The following is a 26,677-nucleotide window of genomic DNA, read 5'->3' on the forward strand; positions in this document are numbered from 1 at the left end:
AGCCAGTTTTAGTTATCAAGGCCAAAGTAACCCCCCCTTACTCTGCTCCCTATTAAGTAGCTTCCCAAACATGTGTTCTAACTTATAAAGCTCTTTATTAATATTTTTTGTCAATAGTTACTTTTTATTTTTGTTAGAATCTGGTTTGAGCTTTTTCTCTATACTCTCTTCAACTTACCTACCTCTAAACTAGCTTCTACCATATGAAAATTAGTCATAAGTATCATATTTGTCTACTGTGGCGTCTGTCTTCCATACTTTGGATGGATTACTGATTTGCGGACAATAATTCTAGAAGCATTCATCCATTTTGTCAGACAATACGTAAGAGCTCAGGCTCTCAAGTTAAAATCCTGCTTCATGTCACCACTGTTAGCGGTGCCACACTTGGCAGGTCCAATATGTGCGGGGTTTTGTTTATTTTTACACACTAAGCAATTCTCCAACACCTAATGGGTGCCCTACAATTTAACTCAATTCTGACACTATCAGTCTGGAGACAGCATTACATTGTACAGGCTAAGGGTTTAGTCCTATGACTGCCCTGCCACCCCCTACACCCCCCACTTCAGACACCAATCACAAGTCCATGTTGTCACCTGTGCTTCTGACCAACCATCTGTAGATTGGAGGGTCCAACAACCTCTTCCTTGGATTTGATTAATTTGCTAGAATGGCTCACAGAACTCAAACATATTTTACTTACTAGACTACCCATTTATTCTAAAAGAATGTAGTTCAGGAACAGCCCAGATAGAAGAGATACCTAAACAGTATGTAGGAAGGGGCACAGAGCTTCCATGCCCTCTTGGAGTGTACTGCTCTCGCCCAAATCTCCACATGTTTCCTAATGCATAAGCTCTCTGAACCTCTTCTTTTGGGTTTTTGTGGAGGCTTCAATAGATAGGCACAATTGACTAAATCATTGGCTATTGGTGAACTATTCAACCTCCAGCCCCTTTCCCCTCCCCAGAGGTCAGGAGGGTGGGACTGAAAGTTCTAACGACCTCCAGTCATATGGTTGGTTCCTTTAGCAACTTGACCCCATCCTTAGGCGCTTTCCAAAAATCACTTCATTAAATAAACTCAGGTGTTGTTGAAAGGGGTTTGTTACGGATATCAAGACATCTTTTTCACTCTTACCACTTAGGAAATTCCAAGGTCTTTAGGGGTTCAGATATGGGAAGAAGACCAATTACATATTTCTTATTATAAATTACAGTATCACAGCAGGTTACCGAATCTCTCTCAGTGCTGTCTTTCTTATATGTGAAATGAGTAGTGATACCTATTTCTTAAACAAGACAACAGATACAGAGTGCTGGATTAGTGTCCTATTGCTGCCATAACAAGTTACCACAGACTTAATGGCTCAAAAAGACACAAATTTATTATCTCACAGTTCTGTGGATCAGAAGTCTGACCTGGGTTTCACCAAGCTAAAAGCAAGATCTGGACAGGGCTGTGTTCCTCCTGGAGGCTGTAGGGTAGAATTCGTTTCTTTGCAATTCCCAACTTCTAGAGGCTACTGCATTTCTTGACCCGTAATCCCCTTCTTCCATCTTCAAAGCCAGCAATAACAAGACAAATCCCTTTCACACCTACATCTCTCTAGTTCTCTGCAGCCAGGAAAGGTTCTGTGATTTTAAGAACTTACATGATCATAATGGGACCACCTGGATAATCTAGAATACTCTCCCTGTCTCAAGGACCTTAACCTTAATCACATCTGCAAAGTCTCCTTGGCCACCAAACATCACATATTCATAGGTTGCAGAGGATCAGGACACAGACCTCTGGGGGCCATTTTTCTGGCTACCACAAGTACTTAGCACTGTGTCCAGCCCTTTGTAAGCTCTCAGTAAGTGGCAATCATTCAAAGCTCTTGGTATTGCAAGGGAGATTGCAAGCTATAGATGTGACACCCCCGCCCTCACCACCACCACCCCCTCACCACCACCACCCCGGCCCAGGCACAAGTAATTTACATCCTGGTGAGAAAATGAAAGAGCTGAGGACAGAAATGATTCTGACCCTAAAAGAGTGATCAGAGCCATGTGTGGGGTTTCAACCAAGTGCCATGGGAGAGTGAGAGGCTCAGGTCAACAAGTAGTCTGACAAGTCTGAACAGAGTGAATGCACGTTAAGTGCAGAACCTGGAAAGAAATGTGGTTCAACCTAGCTAAGAATCTTTATAGGACAAAGGGTAAGAGGGAAGGAGAAGGCAGAGGAAAAGCCGTTCTAACTAGACAGTTGGGGAATTAGATTTGTTCATATCTCTCGATTCTTCCCACTAGTCTCACTGGACTCATTTGTTCATTCAGGCAACTGATATATGCCGGGCTCTGTATCTGACCTTGAGGATGCAGTGAAAATAAGACACAAAGCCTGCTTTCTCGGGGCTCAGTCTGGTGAAGCAGACTACCATGTCAACACAGAGTCATAATCCAGCGTGACAGTAGGAGCCCACAGGAAGGGTATGCCTCCTTCCCAAATTTACAGGATAGGAAAAGCACCTTGAAGAAAGTGCCTACAAACTGAGACCTGAAGAATGAGTTGGGAGTTTATCAGCATGTTTTGGGCCACAAGTAACAGCCCAAGTCAAATGACCTTAAACAGTAAAGAACTGATTGTCTCGCTTAACTGGAAGTCCATAAGTAGAGTAGGCATTAGTATTGGTCACTCCTCTGTGTATTGACCTCACTCTCAGGCTGGCTTCCCTTGTGGTGGCAATTCCTAGTGTCACATTGGTATACCCAAAATCTGAAAGAAGAAAGGTATCTCTTTCATAGACTGTCTCCTGAGAATGAGAAAACTCCTTTTCAGGAAGCCTCCCAGCCACTGTGCCCCCTGCATCTGATTGGGGTCACAGGCTTATTTCTGAGCCAATCCCTGTGCCCAAGTAAATGCCACGTCCAATTTGGCTTATGCCTAAGTTCCTAAACCTATCAGTGTGTCAAGGACAATGGATTTACACTTGCTGAAACCCATGGTCTAATTTGGAACATAGAGATAAATAAATGAAAATCTAGGTATCATTAGGAATGAAGGAGGATGAGAGAACAGAAACCAGTATATAGGAATGCCTAGTGACTTGTTCTTTCCTTCCCCCATGTAAGACTTGGTTCTGCCACTTTATACCTTCTGCTTTTCATGGATTCTGTTTCCTCATAGCTCTAGCTTTACCATGGTTTCTCTCTGTGCATGCTTTCAACCTCAGTGTCTACTGATAACTGCCTCACTCTCTCCATGTTTCTCATTTCACATCCCCAAGCTCAAGACTCTGGCCCAGTTAACCTTACTATACCAGGCTCTACCTACTTGAAGTAAGCTCCAGAAGATCGGGAACTTTGTTTTGTATACTGCTGTATCCCCAGTGTCCGAACGGCACCTGGTATGCAATGGGTGCTTGATAAATTAAGTATATGCCAAGTGAATGAAAGATCAACTTTCTAGTTAATTGGCTTCCTTTGGGTTAGATATTCCTGGGCAAATTTTCTGTGGCTGAGGGGATGTCCCTTGAAGGGACAGTGGTAGGAGCAGAAATTTGTTTGGATCTCACTTCTACTACTTACTTTCATCTGAACTTCAGTTTACTTTTCTGCAAAATAGGATCAATGAAACCTGCCCTTTAGGGCTCAGTTGTTCAGTATCAAGTGAGATCATAATATTAAAGTACTTTATATATTGTAAGATACCAGGCAGTTTAATTCAATTCTGGTCACTCACATGCACCTGGAAAACACTGATGATGGAAAGGCTGGTTCACCTGTTCAGTTCCACCTCTCAGTATTGAGTTCCCCAAGAGAACCTCTAACTGGCTGTCTTCTTGTCCCTTTCCATTTACTCCCCAGGGTCACTCAGGGTGTGTCAACTGTCTGGAGTGGAACGAGAAAGGAGAGTGAGTATGAACTAGAGTACCGAAGAGGGTGCTGGAGAGGGGAGTGGAGAGGCTGGGAGAGGGGACTTTCCTCCTTCTTGGTAGATCTAGGGAAAAGAGACTACTGCTCGTTTCTGTGCAGTGAAGTTTAGTCCACCACTATCAACGCACTGTTGAACAATAAATTGGATGACCATCCAAACCCTGTGTTTTTGATAATCTAATGTGTTTAAGGAATAATGAGAAATCTTTAGGACAAAGTAGAAGAGAATCAACTGATGTTTACAACATATGCTTGAATTCTGTGACATCTCCTGTTCCTCACGCTCTGTGTGGCCTCACTCCCTATCAGTGGGGAACGTGGGGTTTGGGGGGGCGGGGCCGGAAGGGGAGAGGTAGAACCCCTTATTCTGCTTGCAGCTTGCTGGCCTCTGGTTCCGATGACCAGCACACAATTGTGTGGGACCCGCTGCACCACAAGAAGCTGCTCTCCATGCACACAGGACACACTGCAAATATCTTCTCTGTCAAGGTGAGCAGGATAAGGCACAGAGCGAGTGAAAGGCATGCATGACTGGTCTGTGTGCATGGTTGTATCTGCACATATGTGTTCCATGTACTCCCTGGGGTCGCAGACACCTTTGTGATCTGAGTATCTGATGGTGATTCCTGAAACCCCATCTCTTTTCCGTGTTCTGCTTCCTCACTTATAGCATCTAGGCCAGCTCTAGATGAAATGATGTTTATATTTATTTGAGTGGTGATGGTGGGTGGTATGGTTCCAACCATGAACTTAGATAGCAGGGAGACCTGTGTTTGACTCCCTGATCTGCCTCTTGGAAGCTGTGTGACCTAGGCAAGTCACCTGACCTCTCTGAACCTCTTTACTCATCTGTAAATAGGAAGTAGCTTAGGAAAATCCCCTGGACCCATGAATAAATGAGTAAATAAATCATTTAATTTTAAAAGGGAAGCAGCAATCCACAGGCTTGATATTATAGTTCAATAAGATGATTTGTAAAAAGGCACCTGGCCACAGGTGTTTTAGCTGTTCTGTGTGTGAGCTGCTGATTTGTTGGTGGAAGGGAGTTGAGCTGAGGAGAGGTGGGAAGGGGACTTACAAGTGTCTTCAGGCCTCTGAAGTCCTCGAAATGGAAGTGACATGAAACTTTGTGCCTTCTGGTCCCAGGCAACAGACTTGGCATTAGTGGCTCCGAGTCCATAGAAGCAAATGTGGACCTCATGAAGTAAAGAACTGTGTAATGCTTAGAGCAATTTGGAGAAGGTAGAATAGGCCCTTTGAGACTATAGCAAGTGTCCTAGCACTGAGGTACTCTCGACACTGGGAACTTTATTTGCCAGGTTGAAGTTTGGAGGAAATGACCTTTAAGGACCTTTCCAGCCCTGTAATTCTATAATGGATGTACGTGAGAGTGAGACTGTCCTTTAGAAAGCCTCACTAATCTAAGAAATATTTTCCTAATTAATATCAAGAAGAATTACAAGATACATGAAGAAGGTAGATTTGAGAGCCAAGAACCTACTTACTTCCCTAAACCCTGCCTCCTTCCCAAGCTCTGATTTTCACCTCCTGCTCCAGGGACCAATCCTAGATGATCTTCTGCAATTTTAGAGACAGAACAATGCCTCTTCACCTCTTGCATGGCAAACAGATGGTTTCTGCCCCATGAAAAGTGTTAGGTCCAATCTGAATCTTTGGGGTGGGATCTGGGAAAGGGACCTAAGCCATCACTTTGGCATTATAGAGCACAAAATGTTGAGTTCAGAAACCAGAATTTGACAATGGTCTTGTAACTTCCTAATAGTATGATTTGGGGCAAGGCATTTACATTTACAGACCCTCAGCCTCCTCTTGTGTGAAAGTGTAGAAAAGGATTCTTCTCTCTTCAGATAGTAACATTCCACAGATATTTATTTAGCCCTCAAGCTCCCCCTGGTGGCAACTACAGAGTGTGGTGAGTGTGGCAGTAGCCCTCAAGGGCTCGCCTATTTATTACTGTTGTGCATGAAGTATATTCTGTCTTCAGACAGGATTAAAGACTGCTGGTTGCCCCTAAAAATGATCAAATTTCATTTGTTTCATCTATCCCTTGTCCTGGTGATCCAATAGAGAATGGTATGTAGAAAATGAATTATTGCTCTTTTGTGAACATTTAAGTCCAGTAGGACTTGAGCTGTTTAAATGCGGACTAATGCCCCACCCCCAGCACCCATTCAGCCTTGTTGTGGATTGGGAGAAACTTTTCAATTAAGAAAAAAGGTAATTAAATCTTTTGAACTCAAGAAAGAGAAAAAGTCAACTAAATATTTTTCTTCCTCAAAGCTAGGTGATAGAATGACATGCTTTTAAAAATTACTGTTCAAAGCTATGTTTATGGCTGTTTTCTTCTTACCATATGTCATCTGGAATATTTTCTGAATTTCGTCAGAATGGTGGGATTCTCATTCTTTATGATAACTGTAGGGAGATGTTTCTTCCTGATGCTCAGCCCTTCCCCAAGGGTCAACATTTGAGCCATTTCTAGTATTTGCTATTATGAAGAGTGCTGCTCTGAGCATTTCTGCACAGGTCTCTTTTTTCTAATAAAATTATTTCTCAGAAGTGGAAGTTTGGGGTCAAAAGATAGAAGCAGTTTTTACTTTGTTACCTATTGCCAGAGTGTTCTCCAGAAATATTTGAACCAATTTAAAATACTACTTTCTCCTTAAAACACTGGAAGTCCTTTTCACCTTAAGACTAATATATTAGGTAATCCTCAGGCTATCAAACAGTCCTCATGAGGCAGTATGCATTTGGGAGTCAGACTTGAGTTTGAACACAATCCTGCTGAACCTCAATTTTTATTTTAAGTATCAATAAGATAAGATACCTACCCAGATGGCAGCCAGATGGTAAATGCTTAGTAAATGGTAGCAACTATGATTATCATCCACTCAACCCTTATCTGGGGAAGAATCAGAGGAAGATTTCTTAGGTAGTCCAGTTTGGCACAAGTCAGGACCACTCCGGCAAAGTAAAGGCGTATGTCCCAACTTTGACCTTTAGGCCTATGGGCTGATGCTTGAGATCCAAAGTTTTCTTAATGGACTGCCTTGGATGAGTTCATTTCCTGCCTGATATGGAGAAGGAAAGAGGGTGCTAACATCCATGCTAGTCTTCTTCCGTGGCCAACCCTACCCCCACTGCCTGCTAATCTCTTCTTCAATCTCTCTGGAGCAGTTCCTGCCTCATGCTGGGGACCGCATCTTAATCACGGGGGCAGCCGACTCCAAAGTGCATGTCCACGACCTGACGGTAAAGGAAACAATCCACATGTTTGGAGACCACACAAACCGGGTGAAACGCATCGCCACAGCGCCCATGTGGCCCAACACATTCTGGAGTGCTGCTGAAGATGGGCTTATCCGGTAAGGGCCTGAGGCATCAAGTGGGGTCTGCGCCTCCCCTGCTCCCACTGCATGTTGGCTCCCCCGCCCCATCTTCCCATACTGCTTCCTTCCACAGGCCTGGCTCCTTCCCTCCAGCAGAGTTCCAGCCTCATTTGTCTGCCCAGGGCACTTGTCTGGGACATACAGCTAGGAACATTTGTTTGTCTGCTCTCGGTTTCCCCACTCTTCACCCTCTCCTGCACTACATCCGGGCCTGTCAGCCTGCTCTCACCAGTGCATAATGTCGGCCTCCTCTGGGCTTTCACTCCTGCTATTTGCTCCGCCTGGTTTTCTCTGTCCCCAGTTCTTTCCATGCTTGACCCTTTCTTACCCTAAGATCAGCTCAAGAATCACCTCTTCATAAGCACCTTCTCTGACTATCCCGTCCAAAGTACACCCCCCCATCATTCTGTCTCAGCACCCTAATTGTATCCTCTGTAACTGTAATCACCCTCTGTAGTTCTTTTATTTTATTTTCTTCTTGGTTTACCTTTTTGTCTGTATCACTCACTGAATAGTGAACTGTCAGAGCACCTCCATCTCTACCTTGTTCCTAGTTGTGTCCCTAGAGCCCAGCACAGTGCCCAGCACATAGTGGTGCTTGATACATTTCTCTCGAACAATTGATCAGTGGGCATATGTGTGGGAAGGGAATAGTCAGTCAGAAATGGGAAAGCGGACTTTCCCCTTCTCCGTTGGCCTGGATTGTCATATCTTTGCTCTAGTTTTCTTCATCCTAAAATGGTCTCATTGCTCTTTAACTCCTTTCTTCAGAGGTGACCTTATCTCCCCAACCTGCTTTAATGCCTCCTTTGAGATCTTACAGGATTCGCTCTTCCCTGTTACAAAGGAGGAGAGATATCTAAGTCATGCACGAACTATAAAACAGCAGTTAGAAGCAGGGCACTGATGTCAGACAGACCTGGAATCAAGTCCTACCTCTGTCACTCAGTGTTTGGGGCAAGTAACTTTACTCCTGAACTTTAGTTTCTTCACCTGTAAAATGAGAATTATCATAATATCTCCCTTGTTGGCCTGAGCCTCAAAATGAGATAGTGCCTGTGAAACCTTGGATGGTACTTGGAAGACAGAAAGCACTTGGTCGGTGACAGGTAAAACTCTGTGTTACTCTTATTGACCTTACCTAACCAGACTGTGCCAGGGCAGCAGGTAGAGGCCAAGCATCTAGGTAGGATTGGAGCCTAAGCAGTTAGACACAGGCACAGTCAGGGAAGGTGTTCTAGCAGTGAGCATAAGCTGGGCCTTCCAGGATAGACAGGATTTGGATGGGCAAGGAAAAGCAGAGTGGAGTCTCCAGCTTGAACAGTTTGTGAAGGAGGGGGTAAATGTGCCACATGGGGAATAGAGAGTTCTGTCTGTCATCGTAAGTGAGGCAGTTAAAAAACTGAGGAACGAGTTTAGTGGCAGTCAGGTCTTGGGAACCAGACTGAGGAGTTTGGTAAAAGTAAATTAACAGTAAGCTCATGCTAAAAATATTGAGGAATTTGTGCACGTTTTTGAGCAGGAGACTGATGGAACAAAGACAGTATTCTAGGAAGAGCAGTCTGGTGAGGACGGCTTAGAAAGGTGAGGCAGACAGGGTGGAGATCATTGCCGATATCTGGGCAAGAAGTGGGTGACCACATGGGGACACCCTCCTCATTCTCTGTGCCTGTGGAGTGGCAGCACAACAGTCCCCCAGACTGCTTCGAAGGGTGTGCTACTGCCAGGGATGTCTGGCATGACATTTACTACCTGAGTAAGGACTCAGGCTTGTCTTGGCGCTTAGTGTTTCTAGATAACTCTTGACGACCTGTAGATTCTCTTTTATATCACCTCCGTACTTCTGTCTCCTGCAAGAAATTAGATTAAAAGTTGGAGTTAAGGAGCAAAGCCAAGTGGTTAAAGGCTGTCTTTCCAGTTCCGCACTATTCCAGCTTCACACTGGAAGCTGTGTCACCCCAGACAGGTTCTTTACTTGCCTTTAGCCTCAGCGTTCTAACGATACCTGGGGCTGGTGTGAGGATTTAGTTAGATAATCCATGTACAACACTTAGGGACACAAGACACAAATCATTTTCTCAATGTTAGAATCAGTAGAAATAGTACTTAATGGCAATATCACTGATCTCTGTAAAAAAAAAAAAATACAGTAGTATTCACCTTAAGTAGTTATATGAAAAATAAAACAGATTGTGTGAGAAGCCTATTTCAGGTGCCTGGCACACAGTGAGCACTCAGGAAATGGGGGTGGTTTTTTTACATTCTTATTATTTATGAACAGGTCAAAGCCCTTCCCAGTTCCTTTGTATAACAAAGCCTTGGCTTCTCCCCTGCCTCACAGGAGGACCCAATCCCCATCCCCTAACACTGTCCTCTCTCACAGCCAGTATGACCTTCGGGAGAACAGCAAACACTCGGAGGTGCTGATTGACCTGACAGAGTACTGTGGCCAGCTGGTGGAGGCCAAGTGCCTCACCGTCAACCCCCAGGACAACAACTGCCTGGCAGTAGGGGCCAGTGGGCCTTTTGTAAGGCTCTATGACATTCGCATGATCCATAACCACAGGTATGAATAGTTCAGCCTCCTGTGGGCAAGTCCCTGGGAACTTGCTGCCCCTGTCCCTCATTGCCATGACCTCTTCTTTTTTGAAGTGGGTTTTTAAAATTCTCTTATTTTTTTTAATGTTTATTTTTGAGAGAGAGAGTGCGGGAGGAGGGGCGGGGGGGCAGAGGATCTGAAGCGGGCTCTGGGCTGACAGCAGAGAGCCCAACTCAGGGGCTCGAACTCACAAACCGTGAGATCATGACCTGAGCTGAAGTCAGATGCTTAACTGACTGAGCCACCAGGTGCCCCTTAAATTTTGTGATTAAAAAAAAATTTAATCCATGCTTGTTTTGGAAAATATGGAAAGTATAATAAACTACAAATGATCCACTACCTAAAAGAAATCACTGTGTATATTTTCTGCTTGTTCTTTTACTATGAGTATTTGTACAGAGTTATAATCTTGTACATGTAATTTCTTTTTTGCACATGTAATTTTATTCTTTTTTTTTTTTTAAAACAAAAGTAGAATATACCCCGAACCTCCACAGAAGTCCCAGACCTGAAACAGCTCCACCAGCGTGGGTTTTCAATGGACTTCTGGGACAGGGGCAGGGACATCTGGCCTGCTTTACTTTCATTTGTGGGTTTGGGCAACCACTGCTGCTCCTCACACACTACCTGACTTGGAGCGGGACTTAAACCTTAGCTTCCTTATCTATAAAATGAGGATGACAGGGTGGTCATGAGGACCAAGACAATGGACAGGACCTACTTGTAAAGCACTGTGTATGTGTGCATGGCTATCTAGCTGATGGACCTTTAGGGTTGCTGAGGTAAGGAAGCTAAGGGTACCTCCTTTCAGTGATACAAATTTAGGTTTTCCTATAGGGAGTATGGTCTGGTCTAGCCAGGGGTATGCCTAGGGCTTATAACCTATATGGTTTGTCTTCCCACCAGGAAGAGCATGAAGCAGAGCCCTTCAGCAGGTGTCCACACCTTCTGTGACCGACAGAAGCCCCTTCCGGATGGCGCAGCCCAGTATTACGTGGCAGGTAGGGCTCAGCCCAGCTCTGGCCCCGAGTTCTTGGCCGGGTGCTGACTCTTTCTGGGGTGGTGCAAAGAGACAACATGGCATGGTGGTCAAGAGCATGGGTTTTAGAGTAAGGCAGATTCAGGCTTTAATCCTGACTGCCATTTACCAGCCATCCTGTGACCTTTGGCAAATTACTTACCCTTGATGAGTCTTCATTTCTTTTCCATAGAATGGGGTCATAATGATTAAATGAGATCAAGTATATAAAGTAGTTGGCCTAGTGCATATAGTAAATGCTCAACACATGTAGCTGCTTTTATGATGAAGATAATTGCTATCGTTATTGACATGTTGGCCTCACACAACTCCCTGCTCCTCTTGGGGGAAACGAGGAGTCTCACATTGGGGTAACTGAGCTTTTCCCACAGGTCACCTGCCAGTGAAGCTGCCTGATTACAACAACCGTCTGAGAGTGCTGGTTGCCACCTATGTGACCTTCAGCCCCAATGGCACAGAGCTGCTGGTCAATATGGGAGGGGAGCAGGTATGTGTGGCTGCCCAAGCTGGTTCTGCCCCCACCAACCCAAATTCAGCATCCAGGGCTTGTACCTCACTTCCACTGCCATGAGGCAGACAAGAAGCACCTACCTTATGGTAAATGGCTTTACAGTGAAATATAGGAGCAGCGTGGCATCATTGGAATTCCCAGGAGGTGCCCTGGCTTTGTCTTTTTCTTGAGCATAGCTTTAGAACTGACAGACCCATCTTCAAATGCTGGCCATCTGTGTGCTATGACTTTGAACAAGTCTCTTCATTTTTCTGAGCCTCAGTTTCCTCATCCTCTATTTTCCTAGGAGGAAACCCTGGGGCTGAGAGCATGCAGCCAGGCTGTGGTTTAAGGCCAGCTTTAGGAGTGTTTTTTGATAATGGCAGGTTACTAAACCTTCTATTTGCATGTTCTCAATCAGGATATTTAGTAAGCCTTGCATAAATCCACTTATTCTACAAATACTCACTGAGCACTTACTCTGAGACCGGCATTATTATAAACATGAAGGAGACAAATGTGAAATATGATCCATCCCAAGTTGACAAGGCAGACATAGCACGTGAACCAGCTAATGACATTACAAGGCAAGGTGGATTATGTACAAGAGGAATGGGATGGAGAATAGACGAGCATCTGAGCTCAGAATACGGCTCTGACTTCAGACTGCTGAGCCATCACCTGGCCTAAAGGTAGCATAAGGATGAGTAGGGAGGCATCTAGCAGAGTGGTTTGGAGCCAGACAGACTTGGTTTTATGTCCTGACTATGCCACTTACTGCTTTTATGGCCCTGGGTAAATAAACTCGGAGCCCGTATTTCTTCGTCTATAAAGGGGGTGATAATAATAGTACTTCTTAGGGCGCCTGGCTGGCTCAGTGGGAAGAGCACGTGACTCTTGATCCTCAGGGTCATGAGTTCAAGTCTCATGTTGAGTGTAGAGATCACTAAAAAAAATAAACACACTTAAAAAAATAATAGTACCTCTTTAGGGGGTTGTTTCTAGGATGAAATGAGGTAAGTCATATAAAACACTTAGCAGAGCTCCTAAAGTAAAGTAAGAATTCACTAAACATTAGATAATATAGATAATGTTTATTGAGAGAAGTAAGTAGCAGTGTTACTTTGGGCAAATGGCTTCCCTTCTCTGAGACTTCAGTTTTCCCATGTGTAAAATGAGATCTTTGGCTTTGTGACTTCTGAGAACCTTTCCAACTTAAACATGTGATTCTAATTAATGACAGTGTTTTAAGCAGTCCATCCTACAGGCCAGGAACCAGGAGAATTTTCCTGCCTGAGGTTTGCCCCATAGGAACCCCTCCAGGCCTTGCTTGATGGTTCCGTGCTCAATACTTACTATATTCCTAAGAGCCACCAACCCCCAAAGCCTTGCTTTGGTCCAGCCACATTCTTACCTCACAGCCACCATCTATTTTCTTAACCCTTCCACTCTAGGTCTATTTGTTTGACCTGACTTACAAGCAACGGCCATACACCTTCCTCTTGCCTAGAAAATGCCACTCCTCAGGGGGTAAGTTCTCCCTTGGGTTAGGGGTATCTCTGCTGGGGAGCTTGAATGTGTGCCACTTCTGCGGAGGCTGCCCCTTCCCTTGTGCTGTGGCTGTGATCCTCCAAAAGGAGTAGTTTCTGTGAAAGAACACTCTGTACAGTAAGAAGGAAGATAACAGTAGGTCAGAGAGATCTGTCAAAGGGGTTTGCATCACAGCCCTTTTCACTTCTCTCTGAAAAACAGTTTCTTTCCATGGCTTTTCTCTTGAGGACGTGTAGTAGTTGCCCTTCTTTCTTGTCCTGAATGAGTTTCCTCACTGACTCCTTCCTAGGGCCTCCAGTTGGTTTGGAAACCTCTTCACCCCCCAACTCCCTCCAACCACCCCCAGCTAAGAGTAATGCCAAGTTGAAGCTGTGTCCCTCTCCAACCAGCAGAGGGCGCACAGGCTTTTCCCTATGCTCTTGCCTGCCTGCCTGTCTGTCAGAACTTACTTTCTGGGAATGGATCTTACCTGGGAGGATGGCCCATAGTGGAACCATCAGATTCTGTGATGGAAGCTGGAGGGCTGCTGAAAAGAAATGAGGACATCTTCCTGAGTTGTTGCTGTTACTTTCTCCCCACCCCTGCCAGAAGTTCAGAATGGCAAGATGTCCACCAATGGTGTATCCAACGGCGTGTCCAATGGCCTGCACCTTCACAGCAATGGCTTCCGGCTGCCAGAGAGTAGGGCACATGTCAGGTGAGTCCAGCCTGACTTGTTCAGCCCCCCAGTCCCAATTACACCTTATGGTACATACCTTAAAATGTAATTTGGAGGGAGGAGCATGTCCTGTAAACCGTCCATCCAGGCACATACCTCAAAGTCTGGGAACTGAAACAAGGGATGTAATGGAGTATATCTGGAGTGTGGCTAATGGTTCCAGTACCTCTGCTACCTGGTAGGATCCCAGTCACACTCAGACTGAAGCTCCAGTCCCTGGGTATCAGTAGTTAGGTCAGGACCCAGGGGCCCAGCTACCTCTTAGTACTGAGCTCCCTCTTAAAGGTGTTAAACACAGAGGGGCCTCCCCCCATTATATTTTTCTTCATCCCATACCATCTCTTGGCCTCTATTCACTGCCAGGCCCTATACTGGGCTTTGGATACAGGTGTGCTCAAATCCTCTAAACTTTGAAAGAAATAGAAGTCTCTGTCAAGAGATCCATGGGAGGGGCTTGGGTGGTCAGCTACTATCATGCCCAGGAGTTTGATTAAGAATTACCTTTGGGGGGGGTGCCTGGCTAGCTCAGTTGGTAGAGAATGAAACTCTTGATCTTAAGGTTGTAAGTTTGAACCCCACATTGGGCATAGAATTTACTGAAAAATGAAATCTTAAAAAAAAAGGAAAATCACTTTTGGGGCACATGGCTGGCTTAGTCAGTGGAGCATGCAACTCTTGATCTTGGGGTCATGAGTTCGAGCCCCACATTGGGCACAGAGTTTACTTTAAAAAAAAAAAAAAAAAAAAAAAGAATTGCCTTTAACCTGTCCAAGACAGCTTCATTTCTGTCCCTCTGTTTTTTCACTGGTTCAGAGTATCTGGAATTGTGCCTATTACCTATTAGAGGAACCTAGGCCAAGGATAAGAGTGGTCCCCTCTTCTAGATGACAGTGGTCAAGTGGTCAAATCCCAGGGGTCAAGACAATATGGGTGGCCCTCAGGCAGGGCTTCAGACTTCCTGAGAGGCTGCTTGGACCCTCTTTGGCTGGCCTGACTTGGCTCTCCTTCACCACAGCCCCCAGGTAGAGCTGCCCCCATACTTGGAGCGCGTGAAACAGCAAGCCAACGAGGCCTTTGCCTGCCAGCAGTGGACCCAGGCCATTCAGCTTTACAGCAAGGCTGTGCAGAGGGCCCCTCACAATGCCATGCTCTATGGGAACCGAGCTGCTGCCTACATGAAGCGCAAGTGGTGAGTGGGCCTGAGCCAGGACGAGGGATGAAGGCAGAGGACCTGATGGAACCAAGTTCCTGAGGCCTCCAGGGAAGGTGGCAGTGGCATCCTGCTGCCCCTTAGGGTTTTTTTAGGCTGTTTTCTAACTCCCACCAGACTAGAAGTCAGGAAGTCTCACAATGACGTGAAACATGTCCACAAGTAGCTTCAATGTGGCGCTTTGTTATAAAGTGATGCGGCCACTGGGCAAGTAGAACTTGAGAGAATGGTTAATCCCAGCTGTTAGATAATTGGGCCTTGAATTGGACTATGAAGGTGCAGTAGAATCTTGCTAGATAGAAAAGAGGCATTTGGTGAATTCAGTTGGTATCAGTCTCAAATGATTCTGTAGCCCCTTGACCTTGGGCTTGCTTTCCTGTGCTCTTAGACCATTGGACCAAGACACACAAGATACCAGGGATCTGAAGCTGGCTGTGGGTCATGTTGGGTCATAGTGGCTGGTGGTAAAGGAGTGGGTCCATATCCTGAAGAACCTGCTATCTTTGGAGACCATCAGGGCTCCCAGCCCTTCTGCCTACGGCACCAGCAGGCAAGCAGGCAGGCAGACCCCACCCCCCAGCCGGGGCCAGGACTGAAGATGGATAGAGCTGGGCCCACAGCCATTTCTGCTCCGTCTGGCATCCGTCGGCTCTGCCCAGACAGACAGGCCAGCTGGTGTGCCATCGTCTGGCTGCAACTAGGCAGGCCAGGGAGGGAAGCTTAAGAAACCCACCCAAGTCAGCAGGATGGTAGATAGGGGTTTGGGAAGATGCTACCCCCACAGGCCTTAGCCCAGGCATCAAGAGTTTGCCAAGTGCTCAGATGGCAACCCAACCCAGGAGGTGATGGTTTGGGGGCCATCCTAAGGTGTTTTGCCTCTCTGTCCCAGGAACTGAGTAGAATGCGGTGTCCTCATCCAGGCTTTATGCCGAGAGCTGTTTCACTCCTACATTCTTGCTAAGGGAGGCTGATGACTTCCCAATCCATGGGTGCCCTCGACATGTTCTCTGAACTCCCACTGTGTGCTAGGTACTAGGGACACAGAGTTCCTCACTTTGAGTTCCTGTGCTCCAGAGTGCCCAGCCTCTGGACCGAGGACAAAGACATGATTATGGTTCATCATCGTCGAAGAAGCAATAAGCCTTTGAGTGGTCAGGTGAAGTGCCATGGGCATTAAGACAAGTTAGGTCACTTTAGCTGGGGTCAGGGAAGTGTCAGGAAGATGAGGAGTCTGATGGGCTTTAAGTGTGGGCAGGCTTAGGCAAAGAGATGAAGAGGAGGAGGGGATTATGGGGGAAAGACATTCCCAGGGAGATGAATGGTGTGAACAAAGGCATGGGGGTGGGGGCCTGACTGAAGAGCTTGTTTGCAGAACAACAAATCCATTTGGCTGGAGCAGAGGGTTCTGGAAGGGACTGGCAGGAGATGAGTCTGTGAGGTAGCCTGGGGCCGGCCTGGGAAGAACTTGGAATGCAGAGCGGTGGCGTTTTGGCCTGGATTCAGTGGGATGATGGGCAGCTACTGAAGAGTTTTGAGCAGGAGAGGGATGTGCTGAGGGCTGTCCTTTCAGGGAGATTGATCTGGCAGTGAGTCTGGATGGGTGAGCCCTGGGGCCAGCCTGCTCTCTCCCCATCCCCACATGCCTGCCAGTGACCCCTAGAATGTCACATTCTGTCCCAGGCCAGTCTCTCCAGGGCTGCCATCTGCTCCTGGATGCAGTGGGAGCTGTCACCCTCCGGCTCCTGGTTGGTCTCTGTCTGGCTCTCTCCAGGAGCTCTGAGGGGCACTTTGCAGGTGGCAGTTGGATTTCCAAACAGTCCCTCCTCCTTCATCACAGCCAGTCGTTCTGACGCAGGCCATGCCTTCAAAGCACTTTGTCCCCTGCCTCCTCCCACACTGGTGAGCTGCTTGTTCCTGCTGCCAGGGCTGGATGCTCCCTCTGGTGCTGTAGGAGAGGAGTCAGGAGGACATTTCCCCTGTTGGGCATGCTTTGGCCCTATGCAGGCGGGTTGTGAGCTGTGCTTTGGTGGAAGGAGCATCAACTCTGGGGAGTGCTGCTAGGCCCACCTCAGCCCAGCAGGGGAAAAAAAAAAAGCTGCCAAAGGAGAAGTGGCCCCTGTGACCGGTCTGGCTCTCCAAATGAGAGGTGGGAACAGATGAGAGGTGCTGCGGGGAGTGTACCCTATATTCTGGCATGGGGTGGGAGAGCGGGGGCTTTCTTTTGACCCGTCCCTGCTTGCTCTCCCCCCAAAACCATCCCCACTTCCCTTTATCCATGCTTTGGGAGGTGGAAGAAGTGAGTGGAGACGATTTGGAGCTCCTGGTGTGCATACCCCCCTTTACCATCAGCTTCCAGAGAGCTGACTCTGCCAGTCTGTCAGGCCCCATCCTTCAGCCCCGGGAGGTAGAGGCCACAGCTGCTGTGGATCAGTCAGCCAGGACAGAGGGGGGTCTGGCTGAGGGCTTGCTGCCTGCTGGTCAGACCCCGGGTCCCCAGCCTGGCACTTCTGGCTTCTCCAGACCACAGAACTGTCCTTGAGAGCCCCCTGCCTTGGCCATGGCTTTGAAGACCAGCCGGGGGGATTTGAGGAGGTGGTTGGAGAAAGAGAGAAGGAGGGCTTGGGGAGCCTGAGGTGGGCAAGATGCCAGGCCTTCTGCTGCAGAGCTGCGGGTGCCTGGGGTGAGCCAGTGAGCAGTTGCACTCTGTGCCCAGCAGAGGGCAGCCTGGCACTGTTTTTTTTTTGTTTTTCTCCCCACACATACCCCCTACCCCCTCCCCCATTCCCTTTCCCCCATCCTCCTCTTAGACTTCAGGATTCCTGACTTATCTCCTTAATATACTGTGTCTCCTGGGGAGCAAAGCCTGGGCTGAGCCAGGGTTCTCTTCATTCCCAAATACCCTTATCCTGAGATCTGTCAGAGGTGGACTGAGGTGGCCACAGAAAGCAGGGGAGACTGAGTGGACTCCTGATTGCCATGCAGCCCCACCTCCAAGCCACATTCCCCTGCCTTCCCAGGGATGGTGACCACTACGATGCCCTGAGGGACTGCCTCAAGGCCATCTCCCTAAACCCATGCCACCTGAAGGCACACTTCCGCCTGGCCCGCTGCCTCTTTGAGCTCAAGTACGTGGCTGAGGCCCTGGAGTGCCTGGATGACTTCAAAGGGAAGTTCCCGGAGCAGGCCCACAGCAGCGCTTGTGATGCATTGGGCCGCGACATCACAGCAGCCCTCTTCTCCAAAAATGATGGTGGTGAGTGGGCACTGGGGAGAGGGTGCTGTTCCTCTATTTGAGGTGCTACATGACATCTGGAGAGGACATGGTTCTGAGATCAGAGAGGCCTGGATTCAGTTGCTAATTCAGAAACCATGTGACTGTGGGATAGTCACTTAGTCTCTTTGAGACTCAGGTTTTTCATCTGTAAAGGGAGAGTGATCGCACCTCCCATTCAGAGTTTCTGTTGAGGATTAGCAATAGCACGTTTCAAACACCTCGTGTAATGCCCGGGACTCAAGACAGGAGTAAGTTGAGCCCAATCAGGCCGTGTGGCTCCAGCTGGGCATTCTCACCTGCTCACACACAGGGCCTCGGCTGTCCCGTTGGTCATCTGAATAAGGGGCAGCAACTGAGGCTTGCACTCGTTCCAGTTTGCATGCTTGCGGCAGAGGCCGCAGTTCAGGGCGACAGAAATGCTTCACACATGGGGTGTGGAACCTCGGGCTCCAACCTCAGCTCTGCCAAGTGGTAACCATGTGATCTCGGGTGAAGCACGGCCTCTCTGAACACACTGCCTTTACCTGCACGGAGAGCATTTGAAGCCCTGCCCAGCTCACCTCAGTAGCATTGGAGAGTGAGCTGGGGATCTGTGGGATTTGTGCTCTGGAGGCAGACATGGATCCTCACTTCTCTCCTTATGCAGTTTACTAACCATGGGATTGATTCACTTGTTTGAATAGTTACCAAGTATCTACCTTGTGCCAGGCATTGTGCTGGGTCTTGGGAGTACAGCTGTGAACAAGTCAGATGGTATTTCTGTATTAAGGAATTCACAGCTCTAGGGAAGGAACCAAGTGATGAAGGAGAAACGGTGTGATATGTGCCATGAGGGCCTGATGTGGTATAGGTGTATGGGGTAGGACTTGATGAAAGGCTGGGATTCTAGGGGAGGAGACATTTAAGCTGAGATCTCAAGGATGAGGAGGAAGAGGTAACTGGATACAAAGTGTAGCTGTGGGAGGGCAAGAATTCCTGGCCCTGGCCTAGGGACCAGACATGCAAAGGCCCCGAGGCAGGCAGAATCAAGGCACTTTTAAGGCACGAGAAAACTGGTGGGTTTTTGTTTGTTTGTTTGTTTGTTTGTTTGTTTGTTTGTTTTTAACCCAAGGCACTTAACTGATCAGTGCCTCAGCTGGGATCCATGATAACTTGTCTTTCAGTGGGCCAGGGTTTGGACCGTACTGCCTTCAGAGCTATGGATCTGTTTAGAAAAACCACCCCCTCAAGGCTCTCTCAGAAGTGCTTCACCTTCCCCTCCCTGCCTCTCACCTCCACAGAAACAGAAAGCATGGGTCTATGCGTTCTTGGGGCTTCTAGACATTATTCAGGGACCTGAGCCAAGGCCCTCCTAGCATCATAGGTCACCTCTTGAACATCCTCAAGGGCTGGGTCCAAAGATGCTTCTTCCTCAGAGTCATTCCCAGTTTTCCAGATAGGTTTAGGCAGGTAGCCCTACATTGCTAGCACCTGGGCTGAAAACAGGGCCGGGGTGGAGACAAATGGGGGAGGGGAGAGAGGGACAGGCTTCACCTTTCCTTGCTCTCTGCCTCCAGAAGAGAAGAAGGGAGCTGGTGGTGGTGGTGGCGGCCCCGTCCGCCTCCGCAGCACAAGCCGCAAGGACTCCATCTCGGAGGATGAGATGGTGCTGCGGGAACGAAGCTACGACTACCAGTTCCGATACTGTGGCCACTGCAACACCACCACGGATATCAAGGAGGCCAATTTCTTTGGCAGGTCCGAGGCCCTGAAGAGAAGGAGGGCACAGCCTGGTTGGCAACAGGAGGTTGAAGGGGGTGTGGGGGCATAATGCTTTTAAAAAAAGTCTCAAATCCCAGCTCTGCCTCTATATCCTTGATCAAATGGCTTCACAACTCTGTGGGCCTCAGCCTCTTCATCTACAAAATGAAACCAACCATCCCCGCTCGTGGGGCCATAATGAGGATTAATGAGGTAATCCATAAAGTACCCAATGAGGGGCCTAGACAATGCCTTTAGCCCCCACCTCCTCCTCCTCTGTCTCCATGTGCTGGAGCTTGGTTTCTTTATGTGGATGCTTGGTGCTTCCCTCTGCTGAGGCTATGAGGCAAGAGCCTCAGAAGCTGGTAGTCTAGGCACAGTTGTCTTCTCAGAACTGTGCCCCAGGTACTGAGGGACGTAGCCCGTGTCACATCAGACCCTGTCGCCCCCAACCCTCCTTTTAGATGGTGTACTTTCTTAGGGTAGGTGAGACACTTGAATGTCAAGAACCTCTCCATCAAGATCCCTTCTAAGTGTCACCGGTGTGTGGGGGGCAGACGTACTGTAGGATCAGGATACTGGACCCCGAAAGCCGAGGACTGCTGAGGGAAGGCTTAGACAAGAGTGTTCCCAAAGACCTAAGAGATGCAAGATCTGATCCAGCACACGAGGAGCTTATAATGTACTTTGAGGGAGAGTATCGTGGGGGGTCCCAAGCAGTCCCTGATCCTGAGTTTAAGAGACTAGCTGGACAGCAACTGGAGCTCTGTAGTATGGAAAGGATTACCATGTGTATGGGAGTTCTAAGTCAAGTGAGGACCCCAGAGTTTGGGGGGCTCAGCAGCTCCAGACCTCCCTGCTCCCCCTTGCCCTAAGCCACACAGCCTCTACTTGAGGCTGTAGGGCGGTACCCCACCTGACCTCCCTGCCCTTTGCCCCTCTGCCAGCAACGCTCAGTACATCGTCAGTGGCTCTGACGATGGCTCCTTCTTCATCTGGGAAAAGGAGACCACCAACCTGGTCCGCGTACTCCAGGGGGACGAGTCCATCGTCAACTGCCTGCAGCCACACCCCAGCTACTGCTTCCTGGCCACCAGCGGCATTGACCCTGTTGTGCGGCTCTGGAACCCCCGGCCAGAGGTGAGGGTGTAGAGAAGATGGCCAGAACTAGACAGGGAAGAAGGTTGGGTTGGAGCCTGTGCAAGGCCTTCAGCTGAGCCTGGGAGGGTTGGGAAAGGACATGAGTCACCCAAAGGCTAGAAGCTCTTACCAAAGGGCTCAACACCATGTCAAGGTGGGAGCCATCAAGTTCTGAAAGTGCCAAATGTAGTGGCAGCTCCAGGAGCAGGAGTTGGCTCCTGGTTTCTGGGGTCATATCCCTGAATGAGCTGAGAAGATGAGACTCACAGGAAACAGTAACCAAGGACAGGGATGCGGGAGGGTCGGGAGGGTACCAGAGCTCCGGCACCATCTCATGAGAGCATGAAAGCAGTACCTCAGAGGCTCCCTGGGTACCCTGCCCTTCCTATACCACTGTGTTGTGTCCCCCAGAAGCTGGGCAAAGCCAGTCGCTTAGTTACATGAGAAGTGTGCGGGCTTTGGCATCTGGTGAGCCTAAGTTTGAATCCTGGTCCCTTCATTCACTACTTGAGGGACTGAACTACCTCTGACCAGGTTTTTATCGTCCACGTTGGAATGGGAATGACAGCCCCACCTCAAAAGGTTACTTTAAGGATAAAGTGATGCCTCCAGATGCAAAGTGTCCAGCCCACAGGAACACTTAGGATGGTGTGGTCCCCTCTACTCCCAGGGTGGGTAGTCAGGCAGGCTGGCCTGAGGCCTCTCCTGCCCTCTGTCCCACTTGCCTTCCCTTTCTAGCCAGAAAAACAGAAGTCAAGTGGTGCATCTAATTACAGAGGCAATTTACTGTGAATTTTAAAGAGAACTCTACAGGGGTTCTCCCATGAGGGGAGAGGAAAAGGATGAAGGGTTGTTGGGAGTGATGACAGACAAGAGTGGGGTGGAGGACACAGACAATGCCCCCATCCTGGGTATCTAGTATGCCCAGCAGACCCTGGTGTGAGTCCCTATTGTTTCCTGGTATGGGCCCCCCCCAATGTGTACCCTGATATGGGTATGCCCCCCCAGTATGTATCTCAGCATGTGCACCCCCCTCATATATATGTTGTGTCCCCTCCCAGTTGTATATATTACCATGTGGCCCCCCATGTGTGTAACCCCCTGGTGTGTCCTCTCCCTCACATATATATCCTGGTGACCATGTGTCCTGTACTTACCCCAGTGTGTGCGTTCGCCTGCACCCATGTACACATAAGGGCGTATGTACAAATGGACACCCCTGTGCATCTCCTGCTCTGTACACCCCTCTCTGCATGTATTGCTGCAGCTGTGTGTGTGTTTCCCGACTTCCCCACACATCCATCCCAGGACTATGTGTGCCTTCCCGCCCCCCAGAGTGAAGACCTCACAGGCCGAGTTGTGGAGGACATGGAGGGCGCTTCCCAGGCCAACCAGCGGCGCATGAATGCTGACCCGTTGGAGGTGATGCTGCTCAACATGGGCTACCGGATCACAGGCCTGAGCAGTGGGGGTGCTGGGGCCTCCGATGATGAGGACAGCTCCGAGGGCCAGGTTCAGTGCCGGCCCAGCTAGACCCTCCTGGCCTTGGTCCCCAGCGCCTGCTGCTGGCTGGACCCTCGACCATGGGCAGGAGGTCAGGGGGTTCTGTTTTGGTTTGTCCCCCCCCCCCACATTTTTTTTCATTTCCCTGTTTTGTTTGTTAGTTTGGCATTGGGGGTGGGGGGTTGCTACAACTTGCTGGCTTTCAGACTTTTGGGCAGATTGCCCCTTGACTGGACCCAGCTCTGAGCAGAAGAGCAGGAGGGGAAGCCCCTCCATATGCCCCCCACCCATATGCCCGCTTCCACATCCCTGGAGGGCTCTGACCTGCCTCAGGCTGGGTGGGAGGCAAGGGCTGAAGCTGTCTTCAAGGACTGTCCTACCCTTCAACTGGCGGCAGGAAGGGGAGTGGACTTCCAGTCTAAGGGCTGGCCTTGACCTGCTGCCACTCTTGCTCCTGCAGGCAAGGCTAGCTCCTCCATGGCTTCAGGGAAGGTTCTGAGAAAGGATGCCCCCCGCCCCCCCCCCCCGAGCTCCCTTCACCCGCCACCCCCGCCCCGTTTCAGGGTGGAAGCAGAAGGAAGGTGGGAGTCCTACAGTAGGCAAGGCCAGGCCCCTGCCTGGGCACTAGAGCTTTCTCGCCCTTCTCCCAGTGCTAGCTCTGGACCCTGTGCCTGCTCTCACTGGCCATCTCTGGGGGCTTAGGGGGCTTAGCCTTTCCCAAGGGCCCTGGCAGAGGGTGGGGCACCACACCATCCCCTTCTGCGCTGCACTGCAACCACTCCCACTCCTCTTTCTGGGGGCTCCTTGGCCTCACTGTGACCTTTCTGCCAGAGCTCCCAGCCAGGCCTATTCTCTCTCGCTGAGGTGGCACTCTCTGCTAAGGGCCCTTTCTGCCCTCCCTCCCACCCCATGTGCTGAGCCGCCACAAAGACCAAAGAAGTGATGGCTTTTCTCTGTCCCCTGCTGCTCTTGGGGGTGGGGGAGGGAGAGGGGGTCTCCTGAGTCACTCAGATGGGAAAATCCGTAACTCAGCCCCCTCCCTCCTCAGCAGCCCCAAGCTTGACACTGGACAGCAGTCACCCCACCACTCACCAAGCATCTCTCTGCCCCCTTGGCTCTCAGCTGGGAGCTGCTCTCATAGTTGCTCAGCCTTCCTCCCTCTCCCTCCCTTTCCCCTCAGTGCTTACTTGGCTCCAGCCCTCCAGCTGCAGCCTCTGGGGAGCTGCAGCCTCCCTTCTTCCCTCCCTCCGTCCTTCCCTCCCTCCGCCTGGTCTCTGCCAGGTGCCTCCTCTCAGTCAGGCTTCAGAGCAGCCCTGGAGACAGGAGGGCCATGTTAAAAGCTTTTTCACAGTTTTAAGAAGACAGGGGAGGGGGGGTGAGGATAGTGGTGGGGGGTCTGGCACCATCTCGTCATTGCTTTAATCCCAGCAACACAGGTGGCAGCTTCTCCCCCTTCCTCCCCACCCAGCCCCTCTCCCGCCCTTCTCTTCTAGCTTGGTAATGAAGTATATTTATTGGTGAAGGAAACAGCTGCTGCTGCTTTTCCTGCTGCTGGGACTTGCTCCCCTGTCTCTTCTCCATGACCTTTCTCCAGCCAGGGAGGGGAAAGCAGGAGTACTGGGGCTGGGCCCTGGGGCCCAAAGACCAGCAGGGGCCCCTTTGCTTTCCTGTGTTGGAGCCACCTGCCATTTCCTCTCTCCGAGCCTCCCCCCCTCTCCCCCTCCCTCCCCCAGCCTGGGCCCTGCAGTGTGGAGAGACACATTAAGCCTTACTGTCCTCTGGGGGCAGGAGCCGAGCCTTTTTGTTGCTCCGCTCCCAGGAGAGTGAGGGTGACGCAATTGATTAAAACCATTTTGTTCTAGGTGTGGCTGCTGGCATTTGTGGGGTGCGAGGGGGTCTTGGGACCAAAGTGAGGGCACCTGATCCCTCACCTGTGTAGCTATGTGACTTTGAGTAACCATACCTCTCCTGGGTAGAATGAGACCTGCCTTGGAGGATCCCTGTGAAGCAGTGGCCACTCAGCCTAGCAGGGCGAAGCGCAGCAGAGCCTGGCACTGGTGGCTGTGAATTGCAATAATCAGCTTTCACTCTCGGGGCTGTTTTCTCAACTCTAAAATAAGGAGGTGAAGTCTTAGTGGCTTTTCAGACTTCTAAAATCAGAACCCAAACCAGAAATACACATTTTACATTGTGACCCAAGATACCCATGCTTATTTGTATGTATATAATGAACATAAGTTTTATACAATAATGCTCATTACCCTTGCTACATGCAATATGTTCTATTTATCATTCATATTTACTTTTCTATTTTATTAAGGAGAGGAAATGCTGGCCATAACCCACTAAATGGTTTCACAACCTACAGTTTTTTTGTTTTTGTTTTTTTTTTTTAAGATTTTATTTTTAAGTAATCTCTATACCCAATGTGGGTTCAAACCCACAACCCTGAGATTAAGAGTCGCATGCTCCACCAACTGAGCCAGCCAGGTACCCCTAACAACCTACAGTTTTGTGTGTTTTGTAAGTTTACTTACTTTGGAAAGAGAGAGCAAGTACGCACTAAGCCGGGAAGGAACAGAGAGGGAGAGACAGAATCCCAAGCAGGCTTGGGGCTGCCAGTGCAGAGCTTGGGGCTCAAATCCACAAACTGTGAGATCATGAGCTGAGCCAAGGACCAACAGTCAGATGCTCAACCAACTGAGCCACCCCTGGCGCCCTATACCCTACAATTTTTTGATGTGCTCTGGATTAGAGGATTTCTTAGACCAGATTCCCAAACTTTCTCAGTTCACAGCACTCACCCCAGCATTAGTGGCTCAATAATTTTCCCATGGAGTCTCTAAACCAAAAGAAATACCTAACAGTTCAATTTATCAAGAAATTAAACCGAAATCACATTATAAGAATTTATGTCCTACCAAGTCAGTCATCATTTTAAAAAATAGTACATATAAACTAGAAAAAACTATTTCATTTTTAAAAAAATTTTTTTAACGTTTTTATTTTTTATTTTTGAGACAGAGAGAGACAGAGCATGAACGGGGGAGGGTCAGAGAGAGAGGGAGACACAGAATCTGAAACAGGCTCCAGGCTCTGAGCAGTCAGCACAGAGCCCGACGCGGGGCTCGAACTCACGGACCGTGAGATCATGACCTGAGCTGAAGTCGGACGCTTAACTGACTGAGCCACCCAGGCGCCCCAAAACTATTTCATTTTTAAATACAATAACTAATGGGATCTGTGTGCTTGTTGGGCACTATAAAACTTGTCAAACTTTCTAATCAGATTAGACACTACCACCCTCATTTCCTATTCCACATTGACTTTCAGTTGCTTTTTATCACAGCAACCACTAAAAACCCAGCTTCTCAAAGATGACATAATCAAAGGAATGTGCCACAACTTAATGATGAAACAATGAACTACCTTGAGCTAGTAGATCTCTCAGTAGCAACTGATGTTGAGTATCTCTCAAATTTTAAAATCTCCTACTGTGCCCCCTATGAACTTGTTATGGCACCCTAAGGTGTGTTGGTGAAGTTTCAGGACTGTGGTTTAATATCGTGGGAGCAACAGCTTCACTGCTGGAATTTTGTGATTCTTCTGTTTGTACATTTGGAAAGAATGGGGTGGGGGGTTGGAGGGAGAGGCAGCAGGGCATGCTCAGTTTAGTGCAGGAGACTGGAAGGAGATCCCACCAGGAACAGAAGCACAATAGGCTGTGTTATGAAGCAGGTGCTTTGGACTGGTACTATTTCTTTGTGTCCAAACTGAAGTCTTCTAGAAGCTTCTTCAAGACACTTGCAGACCAGGCAAAGGAGAGACAGTGTTCCAGGCCAAGGCACTAGTGTAAAGTCCCAGATTCCCTCGTGGAGCCTGAGTGATTCAGTTCAGCTGCACTGTAGAGGGTAGGCTGGCTCATGGGCTGAAGGGGCAGTCCAATTGTAGAGAACTCCCTGTGCTTGGTGAGAGGCTGTGGACTTGATCCTGTAAGCAAGGAGGAGTCACTGGAAGATTTCACCAGGAGTTCCCTTTCATTTGGAGTTGGTACTCCCTTTTTCTTTTTCTTTTTTTTAA

General features: G+C 48.7%; 1 protein-coding gene across 5 annotated transcripts in view; it reads left to right on the plus strand.

The window, feature by feature from the left end:
• WDTC1 (WD and tetratricopeptide repeats 1) overlaps positions 1-24,458 on the plus strand; it is a 66,561-nt gene extending 42,103 nt beyond the window's left edge. For 2 of the 5 annotated variants that reach the window (XM_043574173.1, XM_043574174.1), the window contains exons 4-16: positions 3,855-3,901; positions 4,301-4,412; positions 7,122-7,309; positions 9,717-9,899; positions 10,839-10,933; positions 11,343-11,458; positions 12,916-12,991; positions 13,601-13,709; positions 14,746-14,919; positions 17,958-18,193; positions 19,771-19,951; positions 20,902-21,094; positions 22,430-24,458. In XM_043574173.1, the coding sequence (XP_043430108.1) occupies positions 3,855-3,901; positions 4,301-4,412; positions 7,122-7,309; positions 9,717-9,899; positions 10,839-10,933; positions 11,343-11,458; positions 12,916-12,991; positions 13,601-13,709; positions 14,746-14,919; positions 17,958-18,193; positions 19,771-19,951; positions 20,902-21,094; positions 22,430-22,627 (1,908 nt within the window). In that variant the 3' untranslated portion in view covers positions 22,628-24,458. Of the gene's footprint in view, positions 1-3,854; positions 3,902-4,300; positions 4,413-7,121; positions 7,310-9,716; positions 9,900-10,838; positions 10,934-11,342; positions 11,459-12,915; positions 12,992-13,600; positions 13,710-14,745; positions 14,920-17,957; positions 18,194-19,770; positions 19,987-20,901; positions 21,095-22,429 lie in introns of all 5 variants that reach the window. The other 3 variants (XM_043574177.1, XM_043574175.1, XM_043574176.1) reach the window with 3 other exon arrangements.
• The last annotated feature ends 2,219 nt before the right edge of the window (positions 24,459-26,677 follow it).

Source organism: Prionailurus bengalensis, chromosome C1 (assembly GCF_016509475.1).
Source record: "Prionailurus bengalensis isolate Pbe53 chromosome C1, Fcat_Pben_1.1_paternal_pri, whole genome shotgun sequence".
NCBI lineage: Eukaryota > Metazoa > Chordata > Mammalia > Carnivora > Felidae > Prionailurus > Prionailurus bengalensis.